General features: G+C 29.3%; 1 protein-coding gene across 3 annotated transcripts; it reads right to left on the reverse strand.

The window, feature by feature from the left end:
* Positions 1-999: 999 nt before the first annotated feature.
* Positions 1,000-21,848, reverse strand: LOC100159865 (katanin p60 ATPase-containing subunit A-like 1). Of its 3 annotated transcripts, none has more exons than XM_008188266.2 (11): positions 21,414-21,848; positions 5,919-6,045; positions 5,639-5,820; positions 5,436-5,565; positions 4,793-5,151; positions 4,632-4,734; positions 4,439-4,560; positions 4,166-4,345; positions 3,085-3,352; positions 1,899-2,025; positions 1,000-1,794 (listed from the first exon to the last, which is right to left on the reverse strand). In XM_008188266.2, exons 3-11 carry the CDS (start codon positions 5,813-5,815, stop codon positions 1,596-1,598), a joined length of 1,665 nt encoding a protein of 554 aa, XP_008186488.1. In that variant the 5' UTR covers positions 5,816-5,820; positions 5,919-6,045; positions 21,414-21,848; the 3' UTR covers positions 1,000-1,595. The 3 variants fall into 3 exon arrangements, with proteins under 3 accessions (XP_008186488.1, XP_003246827.1, XP_001952586.1); XM_003246779.3 differs by lacking the exon at positions 21,414-21,848 and adding an exon at positions 19,897-20,281; XM_001952551.5 differs by lacking the exon at positions 21,414-21,848 and adding an exon at positions 6,154-6,508.
* Positions 21,849-22,863: the final 1,015 nt, after the last annotated feature.

The raw sequence follows: 22,863 nt of genomic DNA on the forward strand, positions 1-22,863 counted from the left end.
AATCGGTTGACCGCACCATGATGGCCTGGTCCTGACCAAACCCTTAGTGGTTTTTTCCTTGGCTTTATCTAGAATACAGTGTTTGTTCGATTTTTCGTTTCACTTGTTCTTTTTTGTTTTTAGTCATCTTCTAAGTAATTAAGTATTTATAGTAATTATTAGTTTAACAATTTTAAGAACTCAATACCTTATCATTACAAGCAATTGCTTAAAGAATGTGTGCAGACGATTTATGTAGGTACCTATGTAATGTAATGACTTAATGTGTATTAACTGTTTGTTTGCAAAATATATTTATTTATTTATAAATAAAAAAATCTATTGTACAGTTAATTTTTTTTATGATGATTTAATTTGGCTGATATATCTTACTATGCCTTAAAAGTTAGGAATTGTTACTTGATTTTTTAACATTGTTGCAATTTTTATAATATTATATAATATGGTATGCGTTAGGCGAAACCAGCAAATGCCGCAGACACGATCTACAATATTTACACCACTTAACTCATAAACCTATTGTAATTAAACATTTAAAATGTAAATATGAATGCAAACTTTTAAAACCTTGTTAACTATTATTTGTATATTATATTATATTTTATAAAACTCGTGTACCTAACACTTAGTACGTTAATGACCATAATTGTAGTCTTTTATTCCTAATAAAAATAAAATAGTATATGGTGTTGTTTGGAAAAAGTTATTCTACCTGCAATCAACCTAATCGGAAAGACAAACACATAGTTCAGAGATAATTGGCTATCATAAATACAGATGACAACTTAAATAAGAAAAAAAACATTAAATAATATTGCATATAAATCAATTGTCTACATTTACATAAGATAAATAGTTATTGATGTGTATCAAATCATAATATGAACCTATAGTATCTATTTTTCATGATAAAGATGGAGTTATTTATCAGAGAATTTAATATGTGCATTATTGAATACGAAACTAGACCAACCACTGAAAATAACAAACACAAAACAATATTAGGAAAATTTTGTTTTACTCAATAAATTACAAGTGACTTTTTTACAATATGAAATTTAAGGCTGTTGAATAAATTAACAAATAAATTATTATATATAAATCACATTAGGGACCTAGAAGTTACTGATCAACGGTTGTAATCTGAATAGTTAGCATTAAAATTATATAAGTGCGGAACAGATAATTTTATAGAACAAAACATTATATATATGTTCCATCCAGCCTATAATAATAGGTAGAGTAAATTAAACCAAGATATGACTATTTTAAATATTTTGATTCAATAAAAATGGCAAGATACTTTATGTTTTTTTTTTAGGTTTTAAATTAAATAAATGTAAAATTAAAATTATTCCTCCAGACAAAAAAAAAAAAACTTAAAAAATATTAGTTTCTTTTTTCAACATTTTAAGTATGTGTTTTTCGTTGTGAGCATATAAAGTTCAAAAGCTAGCACAGCCATAAACAATTAAAATAAAAAGTAAATAGTATCTAGTCGTCCTCCTATTTCTATACACAATTAACAAAAAAGAAAAAAGAATTCAAAATAATGGTCTGCATAGAAAAAAAATACAGTTCATTATCTGCAACAATTAAGAGGATCCAAATTCGCCCATCCACTTTTCATATTTGGTCAAATCATCTGACGAAACACTTTTGTTGCACTTTGCTATTGCTTCATTAAAATCTTGGAAGGACACTGGCAAATCCACTTCTTCTTTGGCCAATTGCCGAATCTGATCAGGTTTTAATCCAGCAATCTTACGTCTCATTGACATCATAGAAGCGTCCCTAAGTATTAATAAAACACATTAGTGCATGATCTATCTCTCATTGTAAAATGTTATAAATATATATTATGTTGATTATGTACATTTAATTAGTATTGTAATTACCTGCAGACGTTTGTGATATCTGCCCCAGAGTAACCTTTAAGTTTGGTAGCTATCTCTGTTAAATTTACATCAGGTTCTACTTTAACATCCCTAAGGTTTATTCTCAGTAGCGCTTCTCGACCAGCACCTATAAATAAATGTTTTTGTATTCATTAATAGTATATTTAAAAAGGCCAATAAACATAATTGTTTACTGAAGATGCCACACAATTTGTAATAACATTATTTGGGAGAATTTACAGCTCTCTGCTGTATAGATAGACCATTACTTACATTTAAAGCAAAAACAGTACTTGATAACTATCTTATGTTAATCAGCCACATATATATTATTAGCTATATACTAATTAAAAGTAATTATAAATATATTATATAGGTACTATCATGATACTTGTAATATGTATAATACAGTTGTAACATGACAACAACTAATGAATATTGGTTAATACTGTAAGACAATAATTAAAATAATTGCCAAAAAAGGTAAGCAATTCATAACAAATTGGGTAATTTGTATTTAGCAGAAAAAATAATCAAATATTCTGTCAAAAAATTTAAGAACATATTATTAAGTAACAAAAACATCAGAAAACTCGCTCTACTGTAGGTATTATTATACATTTGAAACATTTCATGTATTATATTGTTTATTATTATGATAGTATATATTATAAACAATTAAATACAATTTATACATATTATGTACCATATCATGTCAAGTAAATGCTAATATAAATACTTATAAATACTTAGTGAACATTTCAAATCTTTACAGTATTCATATTTTAATTACAAAAATTATTTTTGATTTTAAATTCTAGGGTTTTCCTAATTTTTTTTTTTATCTATCAGAGTAGTTTTCAAAAGTACTGTGATTTTTTATATTTTAATACCCAAAGTACCAACTAGATCCAATTTGCTACTAGAAGCCAAGCTCAGAGTTTAAAATTGATTGTTTTTACTGATCCATGATATAATAATAGTTACAAAAATAAAAATTATCAATATATTCATTGTTCCACTTAGAAGAACAACAATTGTTGTACTCTGCTATAATTTTTCTTAAAATATTTAAAACCATAATACATTTTATTTTTAATTAATAGTTTGGGACTTTTGTTTTATTTTTTTTCTATTATAATAATATCTATTTGGAAATTTTAATTGAATATGCTATAATACTTACTGTTAGGTAGAGGAATATATATACGTTTCTCCAATCTACGCCTAAGTGCCTCATCTATATCCCAAGGGAAATTGGTAGCTGCCAGTACCATCACAATACGGCTCGCCCCTGATTCTTCTTCTGTACTTGTATCACTTAAGCCATCCATTTGGACTAAGAGTTCAGATTTCACTCTTCTGGATGCCTCATGTTCAGACTCTGAGCCTCTCCGCGAACAAAGAGAATCTATTTCATCAATGAATATCGTTGATGGAGCATGAAACCTTGCCTAAGAAAATAATATACGCATATTATACTATTGAGATATTAAAAAATACTGAACAAATTAAATAATTGGAACATAATATTGTGTATTGTTAACCCGAAGTAACGCACAATTTATTGGATGTTGTCACATTAAGCTGAACAAGGAAAATATTTAACCCATGGTAATTTGTATTCATTTGTATTGGGTATTTATTTTATATTTTTATATTATCATAAATATCACAACTTAGAGCGACTTACTACAAAACTTATTTTTTTTTAAATTTAGTTATAAGAAGCATAACAAACAGAATATTTAAATTGTCTAATATATCATATTATGTCATTAAGCATGACATTGAAAAGTTTTAGCTGGTTAACAACTCATGAAATTAATTAGAACTATAGGTACTATATCTATTTGTGGTTATGTTATTTTAAGCTTGGGAACAAATTATAATATATATTCACATATAGCATTAAATTATTCATACAAATAATAGTACCTATGATAAGGATAATTAAAAATTATTATTTATAGTGTGTACAATATAATGATTTAAGGAATTTGACAAAATAAATCATGAATCACTGATTTTTCAATTTAGTATTAAACTGAAGAATAATGATAATCAATAATCATAATTAAAAAGAATTTCAGCATAATATTTCTTGACCGTATCTATTATACACTAATTTTAGCAAAAATTCTCTAAAGATTATTTTAATATAATTTTTGTTGATAAAATGCTAAATTTTATTACTAAATATATCTATATTTATAAATTGGTCATTTAATGTTCTTTGATTATGGTAAACTTAATATAAAACTTACCATTTCAAATAGGAGTCTGACAAGTTTCTCAGATTCACCTCTATACTTAGAAGTTAGTGTTGATGAGGATACATTAAAGAAAGTAGTTCTGCACTCGGTTGCCACAGCTTTTGCAAGCATTGTTTTTCCCGTTCCGGGAGGGCCTACCATTAAGACTCCTTTCCAAGGCCGCCGAATTCCCTTTAAAAAAAATATTTTCACACATTCCCATACATTTAACTATTCAAATTTCAAACAATTTTATTTAACGCTAGTTAAAAAACTTTAATATACCTTAAAAAAATCTGGCATCCACATAGGAAGTACTACCGCTTCTTCTAAGAGACGTTTAGCTTCATCTAATTCAGCTATGTCAGTCCATCTTATATTAGGGTTTTTCTGTACAATATCTCTTTCTATAAAATAAAATTATACTAATTAATATATCATAATAATAATTAAGTAAGCATATAATGTTAATCATTACCTAGCATATCGACAAGGTCTTGATCATAAGAGGAACAATCAAATCGTTTTTCATCTGGTTTCAAAACTTCTTTTTCATCCTTATCTTTTTCACTTTTATCACTCTAATAATATAAACATAGAATTATTAAAAAAATCTAAAATCAAAATATTTGTATTTACCGTTCCATTTGTATTATGACCATTAGTATCTTTTTTCGGACCTTTTTTGACATCATCATTTTTTTTTGCTATCTGAGATCTAGTGGCACTGTTACGGGTATTATTTGGTCCAATTTTTTGATTTCTATTGGCCACTCGTGATGTTTCATTACGTCGAGATGTTTTTTGTGGCCTAACTTGTGGCCCGGGTCTATGTTCAACGGGTGATGGAGGTGGCCAGACATCAGGATCATTATTATTTGCTGGGGGCCATTCTAGGGAGCCACTGCCATTAACCTGTTGACGGGTTGTACCGAACCATGACAATCCATCAACGGGTGATATATCTTCATTTCTATCATTTCTATTATTTCTATTCACTAGTAAATAAATAATAAAGAAACAATTACTAAATTATTTAGATTGATTTTAATTTAAAAATATATATATTTGGGTAATCCATTTTAATGGAAAAATTTATATGCTTTAAGGTCCTCACACACTGCAGCAGGGGCATTAAATTCTATTGTCTTGGCTTTACCGCCGCGGTGAGCGGTGAAATGTGTCCTGCACCATTACACCACCACTGCTGCAGTGTGTGGGGACCTTTGAACTGTACCATTGCCAATTTATTGCATTATAAAAACAATTCTAGTATACTCACATGCTGGAGTAGATGCACTCAGTGGCCTCTCATTCCTTTCAAAGTCGTTACTTCGTAACTGTTTTAATTTATTTAAGGTGTTTGAATACAATTTTAATTGTTCACATTCATCATTAATCTGACGTTGAATCTGGTGACAGCAAGGGAAATACAAACAAAATAACAAACGATAATTTAAAATGCTTGAAACAGATATGACTTACGCTTCGCCAGGTTTCTCGACGTGTCTGAATATCAACAGTAGACAAGAATCGTCCCAATTGTAACTTGGCTCCTTCATAATACACTAATGACGAATCGTAATTTCCGGTCAAAGCCATCTCACGAGCCATGTTAATACTTTCACGTATTTCATCAATCGATACTGCCATAACGGTCATCACAGCTATATGCAAAAATTCCAAATTGTTAAAATACAAAAAAAAAAAAAAGTACAACACTAACGTTTCCATGTGGAAATATTATAATAATTTAGGTGCCTACCTTTAATGGTATGAATTTGAGCTAGGGAATAAATTGCGATTAGGACAATACAAAATTGTATAATGCATTTCACGGGCACCCATTATTACAAAATTGGAGCCTCGCGTAGAACAGTAACATAATATTTCTGGAACATAAAAATTAAAAACACAAATCAAAAAAAAAAATTATAACGAAAATATTGTTTATATTTTATTTTATTGTTTTTTTTTTTTTTTTTTTTTAACGAATTTACCATTAAATCGTATTGGTCGATAGGTCTCGACGAATAATTGTGAGCATAATCACTAAAAATAATAACAATAATCCTATGATATTTACAACGTAACCGATAGAATCAAACAACGATCGAACAACCACTGTGACTGTTTAATGATTTAAACGATTTGTGACAATTTTGTTTTAATTTTGCGAAGGAAAAACATTATCAAATTATGTTATTTTGAGGTACACTCTCTTGTTTAGAACTCAATGACGTTATAAGCTGTTATCTTATCACCGATACACCTCATGCTTAATACATCCTTGCATGGAGCGAAAAAAGCGGGTAAACTAAATAATTCAAATATGGTTACGGTTTATCTCAGAATGACTGAATAAAGCCATTTTTACTTGCGGTTTCCAACGAGGCATTAAAATGTAAAATATTTATTATATGTACGAACTCGATAATAAGCATTTTATGTACCAACTTACTATTTTCGATCCAAAGTCAGAAGGTAAAATATATTTTTGTTGAAACAAACTAATAAAGCTAATACAGTTCTATGAACACTTTATGGATGAACAACTTGGGGTTAAAGAGAATGAAGGTGGGGTATTCAAAAAATAAGCTGTTGGTTAGTTAATTAAAAAAAAAAAATTAACGGGAGTACAATATTATATGTTTACAGTTTATCACATTTTTAACTTTTAAGTAATACGATAATTTAATTCATATATTATGACTAAAGGCGGCCATGTTTTGTGTCAATGTTCATCCTAATAATTTTAATCAGGTAGACCAGTGATTCCCAACCTTTTATGAGCGTGACCATAACATTTGTTAAATTCAACTTTTTGTGACCTTTAAAAAATCATATTAGCTAGGTTGGTAATAACAAAAATAATTCTCATTTACACCAAATTATACTGAAAATATGAACAAAAATAGAAATTACACATACAAGTACACCGATTATTACTATATATACGATAACGATTTTCTACTTCGGTCTTTTTTGTTTTTTTTTTTTTTAAAGATTCGTTCTTTTAATATCCGTAAAAAATCATACTAAAAATATAATATTATGTGAATTCTGCGGTTGGAAACCTCCAATAGACAATCAAGACGCCTGCTTGGCTCTATCTTTACGATTTAATGCTTCCAACCGTTATAAAATTCTAAACTTTAGAATTTTATAACGGTTTAGAATCTAAACATTACAATATTTCGATATATATATATATATATATAGGTATTAACTATTAGGTAGTATTATCTACCTATATTGCACATATTATTACATACCTAGGTATATTATGTAGATTTTACAGAATACATCATACAAATTAATCAATTACTGTAATCCTGCAATTTTATGCTAAAATCTAAAACTTTACCATCCAATATATATATGCACACTGTTATTGTTGCAGATAATACATTCGAGTCATAATATTACGATGTAAATTATGAGCATCGGTATAGATATAAGTTATAACACTATCATCAGAGCGTATGTAATATGTATTTTATATACGGTCAGTTCACATATATTACGATACATAGTCAGATGCATGTACCTACCTATACTACGGTACTTCGTCATTATATATTATGTACCTACATTGTTTATACATTTACCATATATAGCGCGTATTGTGTCTGTTCTTGACACATTTCTCCTCCACCGCTTAGACTTTACTCTTATGGATATATATGTAGAGACGTATAATATAGTGTAATGGCGGTGAGCGAAGAAAACGTCAACGCGCAATAATATTATACCACACAGTGAAATATAGTTTAGCGCACGAGAATCAAAGCAAAAACAGAAGGCCGTCGTATGGTCAGAGCATATATTATAATAGCGTGATGAATGAACACGAGATACAAATACAAACAATACGCGAATATCTGTTGGCAAGTGTTACAAATTACAATAAACATAATATTATTGTGTATTGTGTTTGTGTACTTGTGTGACACAGATGTTGGACGGCCGCCGCGGACCGTGTTATTATTTATTAAAAGTCTATAATAAAGGCTGTGATTGAATGCACTATAAAATGCATTTAAAATCATAAATAGCTTAAGATCCACTTTAAATATTCCGATGAATGCACTAAAATAAGAATTGAAATTGTTCAATCAAAATATTAAAAACCCAAAAAGTAGGTATAGGTATACCCATAATTTCTTACATATTTAAAAGAAAAATTCATAGTTTCATAGACAATATATTATAATCAAAGAAAAGATATTTTTATAACATTTCTTTAATTGATTTTTGAAGGTACTTTAACCAAATTAAAATTCTCATTATTTTACATTTAAGTTTTTAAAAAATTCTTTGAAAAAACAAAAAAAAATTTGCAAAAATTTCACGAATTTCTAAATTTGAAAAAAAAAGATTCAAACTTGAATTTATTGTTATATCATTCAAATTTTGTAATAAAGAAAAGTTATCTTATTACTAAAATAGTAAAAATTAATTTTGCTACCAATTTACAGCCCTATTTATGGTACCTACATATTATGTCGTCCTATTTACATAATATATATAAAAAGAAAATCGATAGGCTAATTGTTAAGCCAAGCGACCAAATTTTAACTAAAACGTCTAAGCGGTTAGTGATAAGAAAAAATAATTTACTTGCAATTAATACATGTACAATAATACTGACCTTGAAAATTAATAAAAATTAAAAATTAAAACGAAGGTGTAGGTGTAGGTAGCTGTATATTATAATATAATGTTTAAAATTTAAGAATATATTAACACAACCTATTATGCAGTGTTAATTTCCATATGCTAATCCACCCAAAATATTTTATTAATTGTAACACGCAAAAATCTATAAATATAAGTTAGGTATACGTTATGTGTAAGTATGACTTTATCGTATATCAAATGTATATATGTTATGTCTTAGTATATGTATTATGTGTTTAGATTTATTGCTAGGTAAAAGTATGATGACTTTTGAGCGTGTAAAGTATTGACGTAAAACCGTATAGCATAAAAGTTTATTATTTAGTTTATCAAATATTATACATTGGAAAAACCTATCTATATATGCGCCTAAACACAAACGTGGCTATAATATATTATATACTATATTCATCTATAATAGTTATCGATTACTGCCGAAGAAAGTTTTTTTAAACGGAGTTAAAATAATATATTACGTGCAGAACTTTGTAAAATATTTTATGATACTCTGCAGTAGTATAATCCACATATATCTTGTCATCGTTGAAACTGAACTACGAAACATGTCATATTGAATAAGGATATTTAATTTAATCATTGTTAATATATTAACTGTCCAAAGGATTTTTTTTAATGTTGCAACAAATATCATTTAACAATTTATTGATTTGAATACCTATAACATGTGAAATGTAAAAAATATAATAAAAATGTAATACCCAGGATAAAAACGACACGCACAGATGTATATATAGGTCAACGTCCTGTGAGAAACGTTTTAATACGAACCAAAATATTTTATATATTATTTATTATATTATTATACAGCCAAAATTGTACGTTAACATTTTTTTAAACTTTATTATCTTTCCTATTTTAAAATATTTAATATTAGAAGGAACAACTTGACAATCCTTGCAAGTATATTATATAATATTATAGGTACTCGCATTGTTAAAGAAACCGAGTTATAACGTAAATATTGAAGGGATCTTTTATGTCCTAGCGACCTTTAGATTTGCTTGTATTATTCGTGGTTACGCACAGAATGATATTTTTACAAGAAGTGTACACTAAAATACTTTAAAGTTTATGCAACGTAAAATATCAAACTTTATAAATATAATATATATATATATATATATTATAATCATGTATTTGAATTTGAATATTCGGTAGAATAATAAATTGAGTAACAATGTGTAAATACTATATTCTACCTATACATAATAATATTATTTTATTAATATTATACAGCGATATACGCTTTTGAAACTTATTAGTTATTGGACTTTAATGATAATATAGAGAGTAGGTATAAGTATATTTCGTATTTTTTTTTATCTTAAATACACACAGGTACCACACGAAAGTCGATATCTGCACAAAAAAGAACCCGAGACAACATTCCTGTATTGTTTTCGTATTTTTCACTCGAAAAACTTCGCGCCATAAACAAACTGGTTCAGACCGATTTCATATAGACGAGCGCGACTTTCTATATTCTTCAACACAATGAAATGGAAACAACTAATAATAATAATTGGCGGATCGAAACTCATAAATACCGATATAAACCATTTGATTAATGTCAATAATGCTGCAGGGATAAAAGTGCGCATTCATAATACCTGCCATAATTATAACTGTGAGTAAACTTTATGCTTACCTATACACTTTTTATTTAAAAAATAATGAAATCGCAATTATTACTTATAACTCGGAACTGTACAAGTGTACAACATAGGTAATATATTTTGTGACGTGTTTACTGCTCGGTAATTATGCCAATTACATATTATGTTATAATAAATACAATATAAAGTATATTATACAAATTACAAAATATCGAATATTATGTTTCATCAACAGAAATTTGTACGGCATTATAAACTGTTTATTCAATTTAAACTTAAATTAATGATACTGCTTTTAAACTAATTTCAAATTAATGTTAAAAAATATAATTAATGAGGAATGACCAAGAATCATATTATGATATTATATAATTATTGATTAAAATATTTTATATTATACCTACATTATACAATGAACTATACAATGAATTGTTTATTGCGACTACTGTAAATACTGAAAATATAATATTATAGTTGTTACTATCCTATAAACTTTAAAGTTAATGAAACGATAATTTCACAGTTAGTTTATGATAATATATTATTATATTGTCGAGCGTAGGCCTTAAGTATTTGATGTTTTGACACACTGAACAACAAATATAATATTCATCGGGATAGCAATTGAAGACACCATACACACATAATTATACAAGTATATAATATTTATGCGTGCGTACAACAAGTTACCATAAACGAACATCAAAAATTACTAATAATAAAAATATATGAATATGTGTACACCTCCAGTCGCCACTCTCCAGAATAGAACCTCGTGAATTGTGTTGCACATTGTTTAACTACATGTATAATGTATATCTGTTCATAAATTACGGTATATTTAAAGTACACAAATTGTCCTCAACTGTAAAATATATACGCATACCTCCTATTATTTCTGTGATGGATATTATATATTATTATTATTTCTCGATTTACCTGGTGAACTATATTGTTACAAAATATAATCGTACCGGATGTATATCAAACGTTTTCGTTATTTATAATACGTATTTTTAGTTCGGTTGAAGAATTCAAGTATAACTATATGTAATCTAATATCTACTTCATTATAATGTATACATGAATCATTTCGAAGTTCCTACATAGGTATAAAGGTAAAGAAATTATATTTGTTTCTAAGACAATAGATTATAATAGATATGTTGTGCATACAAGGTAGATTGAAAAAAAAAAGTGAGCCTTTACAGAAAAGGGTATTTATATAATATTATTGTATAGGTATCGTCGTATCGAGTATCGACAAAACGGAAGATTGTAAATGAATAGTCCTTATTTTTCGTTTGACATTTTGGGTAGGTAAACATTGAACAATAGGTAATCGTTTTTCAGTGACATTTTAAATGAGATTGTGACCTATCCTATTTTTTTTGTTTTCCTATTACTAGAACGTTTCGAAACAAGTGTTTGGCTTAATAGATTATGGGCGAGATGTCACGTAGGTAGTTGAAACACGTGCTAAATAAAAAAAGAATAAATAATAATGTCTAATTTTCTATTCATCGAACCGCGTATAGATAATTTTTACATTTATAAAATATGATAATAATCGATTACACAAATCCTATAGTGGTGACTGGCGATTATGAAACAAAAGTTGTATTATGAGCGTGGTGCTAATAAACGCCGCTAATACAATACTGTGTTTATAAGTGCGTTTACTATCTAGTGTGCATGTGTTCTTATATACATATATGTATGGTAATATGGTGTATTATTATATTGTTTCTCCGTGAAAAAACACGGGTAACTAATATATATATATATTGTACTTAGATAATTATTGTTATAATGTATTATATTATGTAGTCTATGTGACTATGTGTGTATAAGAATTAAAAAACGAAAGATTTGTAATATACGAATTGCACAAAAGAAAATACGCTGCGAGTTCGTCGGGTCACACGAATCGACAAATAACAGCGCTCTATTGTTTTGAAATGAATTGGGTTAATTGTTTGGATTTATATAAGACATTAAGACAACAAAATTAACTTACATTTTAGGTACATAGGACATAACAATATGCATAAGATATATGTAAAAAAAAAAAAACAATAACAACAAAATATTTAATAAAACATTAAATTTGATTTATTTTTAAAATAAATAAAATGCTACCAATTGATATAAATTTATTTGAAACTTATAACGACGCTCGACGTATGACTACATACTGTTGTATATAATATTGTTTATAATAATCGCTTATTGACAAAATATATTATTATACATATTGAAAAATAGAATCGATGGTATCAAGGCGTATCTATAGCCCCCCTTCCCCCAATTTACTGAGTTGACATTATAAAGTTATCAAAGATTAATAAAAAAATTAAAAAGTGTAAATAAAAGATTGTATTATGAGGCTTCGCCCCCCCCCCCCCCATACAAAATTCCTGACTACGCCACTGAGATGTATCAACTATCAACTATAATATTATTATAATATATACTATAATATACTACCTAGTCCAATGCTAAGAATCATGAAGTTGACTAATGTGGACGCATCATTCCTTAGTCGATTTTTATTCCTATAATAAGTTGTATAGATACTAGACAGTATACTAATACTATACTTATATTTTTATATCACAATTTTTAATTTGACTCATAATTAATAACTTTGTTTGTCATTTAACCTCAATTCGTTTTATATATTATATTAATTTTATATTATATATTATTTGGACTGACCAGAACTGTATGCCCTCGTGATATTAAATTAAAAAAAATTAATAAATGTTATTATGTGAGATTATATCATTACAATTATATTTCAAATACTTTAAAAATGTTAGCAACCTATATTTAATATTAGAAAATAATTCCATTTTGATGTGAACAATATGTACACTGAACGGTTTGAATGTAATCGTATTATCGTAATAATAAAAAAAGTTTAAAAGGATTAGCTGTACTCTATAGTGTTGTATACACTTGTATGTATGTAAAAAATGAATCTGATTATATAACTATTGACATTAAACATATTATATATTACAAAGTTTACAAAAAACATTCTTGTTCTTTTTTTTATCGTAATCATAATACACATTTGTATAATAATAACACCAACAACAATAATGTACAATACACAATGGAATATGGATAAATACAAAAGTGCGTAACCGAGTTGCAGTGTAGCATGAAAATGTTTTATGCAAGGAAATATTTATTACTACAATTATCACTATTATAATATGTTCTGGATGTATTTAAAATTAATATCATTGTCTTAAGTAATTTACTATTTTAGCTAATATTTATATACGGTTTACTTTGTACTTAATAATACAAATATCATTGTGATCTGAGTTTAAGAAACGTTTAGTAGTTTTGTTTTGTAATTTGTGTAAAATAAATATTGTGAAAACGTTAATTTATCTTGTGTCTTAAGCTTTAAAGTAACTTCAAACTCAACTAACATCGTTAACTAATTTATAATATTAAATTAATATAAAAAAATATAGAATAGGTAGGTTAGTAGGTAGGTATAGTGAAGAACACAGTACTAAATATTATAATTGTTTATTAACGATTGGGCATAATACGTAGGCGTAGGTACATCACTACTTCATTCGTAAATCCTTTTGTAGGTAGGTACTACTAGGTAGTCTAAATAATTTAATTTATTTGTCATTGGTAACTTAGATGTTTTGAATAAAATATTTTAATTTGCATGTAGAGTCTTAAAAATACTTACAGAAATTATATTTTGCATAAAATGGTATTTTAATTTTTAAAACATTCTAAATTATTTATAATATAATATATCATTCGTATATAATTATCAAAAATTATTTTCATTTATTTAATACTATAATTATGCTAACGTTTATGATCTCAACTAACTTTCGTCTTATATAATAAAATACATACTAATTAATATTATAATTTATAATGGTTCCCAGTTTACACTTATCGATTGCGTACACAGCGTACCTATATACCTAATACCTACATAATATATATCATATTCAGGGGCGGACTGCAGGGTGCAAAATTAATTAGGGGCCCGAAAATGATAATCAGGGCCTGTAAAATAATTACGAACTGGTTTATAGCACCCGGGACCAGTCCGCCTCTGATCATATTTATATAGGTGCATTATATATACATACATATTATGTCGAAATTGCTTTCGTATAGAACATTTGATTATATTACATTGTTATTGTGTATACAAATTATAAACTACTTTTTGAATGTATACCTATCAGCTATAATATTATAATCGCATTAATTAGTGACTTGAAAGCTGCTTCGGCGCTAATGGTAATCCTATACACATACACTTGTCAAACATCCAAATAGTTATTAGCATATAATTGAGCGTAGGTTTTTTGTTTGTTTTTCAAACACTTAACATTATATTATATTTTAAATGGGTAAAACATGTACATACGCGCTTGCAGTTAATTATAATATTTATAAGTGTCGAATCGAAACGAGCGTCGTAAAAGGGAGCTACTCGCTATACAAAATTACAATACTGTTTTGACGACGGAATGAATTAAAATACCACCTAGATACTGAGTATAATATAAAGGGTCAAAGTGAACGACTGTGACGTATATATGCTATAGGATACTTATTGCCATGTATGAATTTTTTTTATTTAGTATTATTTACATATGCCACCTAAATGTGTCATAATATTATTATCCTCGTCCCAACTGACTATAACTGCGCACTATCGCAACGTGGGTAATTCGATAATGTCCGCACATATATTATAATAACAATAATATTATGTAGGACCGCTTGGATACCGTGTAGTGCCGAGTGTTATACCAATATTTACGATGTACGCATAAAATATAATATTATAAAATTTTAATATTTAATTAATTATTTGCATATAAAAATAAAAATAATTCGTATGCTCGTGGTTGGTGTTCCAGGTGGGCTAGACCCTTGTCCAGTGGTGGCATAGAATTTTTTTTGGGGGTGGGGCCCATTGTATTTTTTAAAGTTTTACGTCGCAAATTTTAAAAACGGTCCAATTTGTTAACCTAGATTCTAGGCCAATGGGGGACGGGGCCCTCTGACTACCACTCCTCAAACCCGCCACTGCCCTTGTAATTGGTATGACAAATTAAATATAATAAAACAATACATATAATATTATATTATTATTAGTTATTACTTCTAAACTTTGAAAATACTAATCAGTAATCGACAATATCGACCGACAACGACGCGCATATACGTAGTTGATTTTAAAAATAAACTACTTAGCTAGGTACGATGTACATTAATATTTTAGCGTATAGACGACGCTGCCGGTCGTCCAAAATACGTACATCGCCCATTTGGAATTTTCAAAAATTTTCTTAACCAATATTTAGTACGTAATTTGTATGAATTTGTACAAGTGCATTTTCAAAATTTGTACGGACTTGGTTTTCCCGTTATCGAACAAAAATAATTGGTGGGGCTGGGGTGATGTGATTTCAGCCCCACCCAAAGTTAAAAATTATAAATTCATAGTCAATGGGTGTATTATACTTGGTGATATTCGCTGCGCAATTCGTCGAGCTGATTTCGTGGAAACTATCGTTGTGTCTGGCTATATATACTCAATATTTTCTCCACGATTTTCCAAATATTTACCATATTTTTGACATAATTAATTTTCAGTTCCGAAGTTATTAATATAATTCTATAATAAAAATTCTATAAAATGCTATAGCCATTTCGTGGGGTGAGTTCGAGAACATTCACATTACATAGATAATCACGTTCGTTGTGTCCATCATTCTAAGATCATTAAAAATATGATGCCTGATGAATACAGCCGAACTTGAAGCCATTGCGTTTAGAAGAAGTGGAAACAAAAAAATCTACTAAAAAAAAAATATGCTGTACATCAACTGAACGGGAATAGTATAGAAAAAAAGGCCAATTTCAAGAAAATTACGGTAATTTACGTAAATGCCCAGAAAAATGTATTCTTTCTATCTAATGTATATGCAAACATTTGATAAATTAAAATTTTAGTTAAGTTTTTAGTTAAAAAACAGTTCTGCATATACCTATCCACAATAATTTGCTATGAACGTTTGAATTTCGAATTTTTCAAAATTCATTAAAATCACGAAAATTTGAAAATTATTTCTTCTATGTATATCTTAGATTTTAAATTGTATTACAGGATTCCACATAAGTTTTCCTGCATTTAACAAAAACAAATAGTTTATCGGAAAGTCAAATACATTTTTTATGAACGTTTGAAGCTGGACATTGAATATATTCACCTGTAAATTAACTAATTAACGATTATATTATTTTGTTGTAATTCAAAAACTATTAACCGTAGTTACTTGAAATATTCACAAAATGTTTATTTTATTATTTTATATACATGATGAAATTTTCAAAATATTTTGACCCGTTTCGAGCTATTTATAGACATTTAATATATAGGCTGGTGAATTTTAGGTGGTAGCAAACTTTGTAAGAAATTAAAATAAAATCAAATTTGTTATTTATGCGTTTATGAAAGTGCATAAATAAATAATATACATAAATATTTTTTTAAAAAACATTAGTTATACCATTTATGGTAACTTATGTTCATCGTACATGTACCTACCTAACGCAAAATGAACGAGGACATGGATAAAGACAAAATTAGTATTAAAGTGGTAATATTATACCTATTTCATCATACATTTTTTATTTAATATTCCAAAACAAAATATTTTTATGAGAATTCCAATATAATCATAATATAAAAATCGATTTTTGAACAAGTGGGTACCTAATCATAATCACAGGGTAGATGCCCGTCCTGCGAACTAAACTTTTTTCAAATATAAGGCAATCTTATATCTTGAACCATAGTTGAAATATTAAGAGGACGTTACACCGACATCTTACATAGCAAATTTTACGCTAAGGAAATCACGTTTAGCTTCGTTGTTTCAATAAATTAGAGTGAATTATTAAAAGTAAAATTATTATCTAGACAATGTCATAGGCTTTTTTTTATATCTTAATTTTAAAGCAAACTATGAGTATTTTATGATGTACAACCAATTTAAAATTTTAAAATACTCATAACTCGCTTTAAAATTAAAATATAATAAAAAATCTATGAAATTGCCTAGATAATAATCTTACCTTTAAGTTTTATAAGTGGTCAATTCACTTTGATTTTTAAACTAACGGAGCTAAAACGTGATCAGCTGTTTAGCGTAATATTTGCTATATGTTACGCACTTGTAAGACGGAGACATCAAAATATGTTAGCGTATAACGTCCTCTTAATAATTTATCTTCGTGTAGGTATTTGTGTTACCAAAAACACTGTACTCCCCACCCCCCTCCCCCCTTCCCACACACACACATACCGGCCAGCTAAGTCTGCTCACGCCTATGTAGGTAGTTACAAGTTAATTAATTATGTGTATAACTAATATACATAATAACTCATAAGTCGGTATTTAAAGTTTAGATGAGCTGTGTATTAATAATTTAATAGTAAGACAGCATTTTGCTGGGTACTCTTGTGAGTCTTGTACTCTTGTGCTCTTTCACAGCTCCGCCCGGCACCCGTCTAAACTTCAAATGATAATAATAATAATAAATAATATCTTTATTGCTAGTTAAAATATTGCACAGGAGAAAAATAATAATTAATATACTTATTATACTCGTGTGAAATTCAATAATTTATAATACGAATCACATTGTGTATAATATATATATATATACGCTATACCCATGTGTATACATAACAAATAATAATATAGAGTTGATTTCGTCATAACCATGAAACCATGAATGTTATACACGTATAACGTCATAGTGTAGATATATAATATACATCATAATATTATATTATAGAAGTTTATATTTATATTGTATTATTATCGATAGCGTTCACTCTATTGTAATTTGTAGCATTATTTAATAACTAATTTGATACTTAATAATAATAATAACGCATCAGCCCATCGGTGGATAAATTGATATGTATTTCTCCATCGTCAGCGCTTTATTTTAAAACGTAATTTTTTTGTTCGTTCATTGTTGAATTTAAATGAAAATTAAAGGATGACTAAAAAACCAAACACGTGGGGATAATGGTGTATGTCAGGGGGGAGGGGGGGGTAGGCTGATTTTTTAACATACACTATTGGATCGACATTAAAAATATTATTTATGGACACCAGTGGCTTAGCCAGGGGAGGGTCCGAGGGGGCTGCAGCCCCCCCTCCCGAAATTAAAAAATTATTTTAATGGTCTATGATAGTCGCTCAAAAAGTCTTAAATTGTATTTAAAATATTTAAAAATGTACTGTAAGTATTAACACTTTTCAGCCATCTATTTGTGCTAGTAGGTACGTATTTAATGTGTAAAAGTCTAAAAGTTGATTAGTCCCTCCCGAAAAAAAATCATGGCTACGCCACTGATGGACATCGTGTTATGTCTATAGATAAGTTATTATGAATATTTAAAAAAAAATGGTCAGGGAGGGATCTATCCCTATCACCCTCGCACCATCTGTTGGACCATCACTGCGTGGGACTACAATTTCATTCTCTCCACACAAGAACGCCATACTAAGAACGTATATACGATTCGGTATATAAGAAATATAATATAATTATATTAAATATTAATTAATTATAATATAATGGGTATGGTTTAAAGACGGTTAATATTGTTGCCAACGAAAATGCTCATACGTTTCGATAGGTACACTGGTATTTGATGTACCTATTATTGCAGCGATGATTGACGATGTTGATTTTGTGTTGGCCGGTTAAAATTGCGCGTAATTGGCGTAGGACGCGGTGAACGGATTTGTATTTTTCTGTGTCGTTTTGAAATATTTCCCGGCGAGGATCAAAAACAAAAACAACGCCTATACACAAACAACGCCTCTGCACTGACCATATATACCACGCGGGTACCTAATTGATTTATATATGTATATATTATAAACGCGCGGTTATAGGGTGCAGCCGTGAGTTGTAAAATCTAAGTCCGGTGCGGCGGGTGCAGTAATTTCGTATATTTTAACAAATAAAAATCACATACCTACATCCGAATAGAGGACGCGGACGGTACTACATATGGATTCAAAAGTCAAATATTTTTTTATAATGCACCTATATTGGATTGCGACGACGGCGTAGGAGTAACACTTCCGATTCCACCAGAGCAGCCGGAATAAGAGTTAAAATATTAATAAAAGGTTAAGATACCTAATTGACATATACCTATATAATTATTATATTATAAACGCGTGGTTGTAGCCTATAGGGTGCAGCTATAAGTTGTAAAATTTAAGTCCGTTGTGGTGGGTGCAGTAATAGTGCATGATTTTGATATTGCATATGATTTCGTATATTTTAAAAAATATAAAATTCGAGGCATACTTGCAGCAGCTGCAGCATCCGGATGGAGGACGTGGACGGTATACTACTATGGGTCCAGATTTTTTTTTATAATGCACCCATTTATAGATCGCGACGACGGCGTAGGAGTGACACTCCCGATTCCGCCGGAATAAGAGTTATACAGGCCGATCCAATAAGGGGAGAACCGAAAAAAGCGTCTCGGCCGAACCGGTTGTATAAATTAATATGAATATTATATATTACTATTATAGTCGTGCGGTCGCACTCACGACCACGCGGGCCACCACCAAAAAGACGATAACGACGTCGACGAAACGCGATGAGCTAATATCAACGACTGACGATAAAAAGTGAGGTCGCGAAGCACGCGGTCGCAGATGTTGCGTGGACCCGCGGCGGCGTGCTAATACTCTCCCACGGCGCGCGGCCTATGTACGGCTCGAAGATCCGACGTGCGCGCGCGGCGGCGACCGTTAATATTATATAATATTATATTATATTCCATGTTGAATATGAATTATTGAATTCTGAAGTGTCTAAACGAAAATTAATACAGGATAACGAAACGTTAATAATTATTATCCACAATAGTAAAAAAAACATATTTTGAATAAAGGCGATAAATAAAATTTCTGCATTAATATTCAGCTACTGCGTCTGCACACTGTTTTGTGTCTCGATATATTTTTTACATTGTGTTATGATAATAGCAAACTTTTATACTTTCATAGATTTCCAATTAATTAAGCTAATATAATACGTAGTACTTGTAAAAGAAAATTCGATATTTAAATTATTTTTCAAGAACGCACTTGTTGGAAAATAGTATTTAATATTAACTCGTCACAAAACAATCGAAGAAAATATCATTATATCTTTTATAATTGATAAAATCTAATGAATTTATAATTTTAAAGGGTTGTTCGGTGGGGTCCTCATAATATTTCTTATATAGAAATTTAAGTATATAATGTGTGTGTGTGTGTATCGGCTTAACTAAAAAGGATAGAGTCTAGACTGCCAGGTAGAGGTTACTAGGTTAGTAACCACAAAAGGCATACAGTTGATAGTTCTAACCTGAAACCTAAATAAGTGTCTTTGAGGCTTTAAAAAATGTACTGTTTTTATTCAATCACGTGGTATATATACGCCACTTTGTATAATATAATATTACATATGGAATAATGTTTTTATCAATTTCGTCCCCATACATAAATTCTAAATCCTATATTTAAGCATGTGTACAATATGTACTGTTTTGCAAGACTATAACGGCCGTATACTATGTCGTTCCCGGGGCACACTTTTCGATTTCGACCGTAGTCTCTAGTAGTGAAAACCGACAATCAACATAATTATGTTATCGTGACAGATGTGAATAATTTCTCTCTCTCTGTCTGCCTGTTCGTCTGGCTATCACTATTTTTTCGTCACCGCCACATTACAATACATAAGTACTATTTAATATCGATATAATATATTATATTATATATATTAATATTATACATAACAACATAATCATCGTTCGATTTTACCTTTCCCGCACCATAATAGGACGTATGCCGCTGCGCAAGGTTCGTGGCCGGCCGGTCTTCAATGACACCGCAGCTGCGAATGCGTACGGATTCTGCTCGCCAATATATTATTATTTATATATAATAATATTATGTTATATAAATATTATTAATATTTTAGTTTATTGTTCTATTAAAAAAATCATATCCGAGAGAATAAAACGCACTCGCCGTACAATACCGAAACGTCGTCCGAGAATATATTATTTATTTTTTACGGAAAAACAAAACGAGGCACGACGCGTGTGTACATACATTATCATTCATTATAAACGATATTTTGAATAATATTTTTAAACCACTCACATAATCGTCTTAGTTATTACTGTCGTGATGATATTATATTATTGCGGCAACGGAAACCGCAGACGTACTGTAATGAAATGGAAACCGGTGCGACTGGCAGTTATTGTACGCGGCCGAGAACGATTTCGTACGGTGTCGCCGTGTGTTGCCGTTCGGGTGAGCCAAGGTCGAGGCAGCTGAGTCGTTTGAAATCGCGTGCACGTGGGGTTAAACGACACGCCGTGATGAGCACATGACGATACGCGACGATCGGAATTTTACTTTTTTCACCCTGTTTTGGTACCTAGACCCCTGTATCCGCCTCCTTCCCCACAGAAAAAATCCATAATAATCCCGTTTTGTTCAGACACTACACATAATATTTTATACCGCTATTTCTTATTATATTATTCGCAGTGAGGAAGTATAAATTATACACTTCACCGCATTATGCCTGCCCTACCGGGTTGGCTTGAACTAGGAAATTGATATTATAATATTATTTACTGTTTTATTATATGGAATTGAATGGATTTTGTAGACCAGACGTCCGAAGAGAAGACAATCATAAATAATATTACTTATGCTAAACTATAATTAATTTCTATTTAGAATTCATCGAAAATAAAATGTTTAAATGTTGACAAAATCGTGTAGTAAATGATAGGTAGATAGTTAATAATATTGAAAATACATAACAGATAATGATCATTGATCATGTGGTTACAGTTTCATTAATAATCTAACCGTCTATTAATTTTTTTTTTTTAATGTCGGCCTATTCAAATGCTTAAGCAACATATAGAAACAAACGTTTGCTTTAAAAATAAAATCGAAATATGTACATACAAAAGGATGGGATACAAAAATCGAATAACATATTATATTGTATACAGAACATGATTGAAAAGAGCTGTTATTGATGACGTTACCCGGGGAGTGGGGTGCGCATACTCGACTGGTCTACACATCGCAGTATCTACCTACGCACGTTCTACTCTATTTTTCAAATCCCAATAATCCTACAAATTTTTTGTGATGTTAACCCTTCTTCTTCTGCTCCGCCCGTTTGGTCATATCAATTACACGACACTGCGACAGAATATCAAGAATATGTATTAATCGC

The sequence above is a fragment of the Acyrthosiphon pisum genome, chromosome A3 (assembly GCF_005508785.2).
Source record: "Acyrthosiphon pisum isolate AL4f chromosome A3, pea_aphid_22Mar2018_4r6ur, whole genome shotgun sequence".
NCBI classification, from domain to species: Eukaryota; Metazoa; Arthropoda; class Insecta; order Hemiptera; family Aphididae; genus Acyrthosiphon; species Acyrthosiphon pisum.

Bases quoted from the DNA above. Each gene is read 5' to 3' on its own strand.
- LOC100159865 (XM_008188266.2), bottom strand. From the start codon at position 5,815: ATGACCGTTATGGCAGTATCGATTGATGAAATACGTGAAAGTATTAAC. The intron at 5,152-5,435 runs GTGAGTATACTA...TTTATTTACTAG, and splicing joins GAGTGCATCTACTCCAGCAT to TGAATAGAAATAATAGAAAT. The intron at 1,795-1,898 runs GTAATTACAATA...ATTAATACTTAG, and splicing joins GATATCACAAACGTCTGCAG to GGACGCTTCTATGATGTCAA.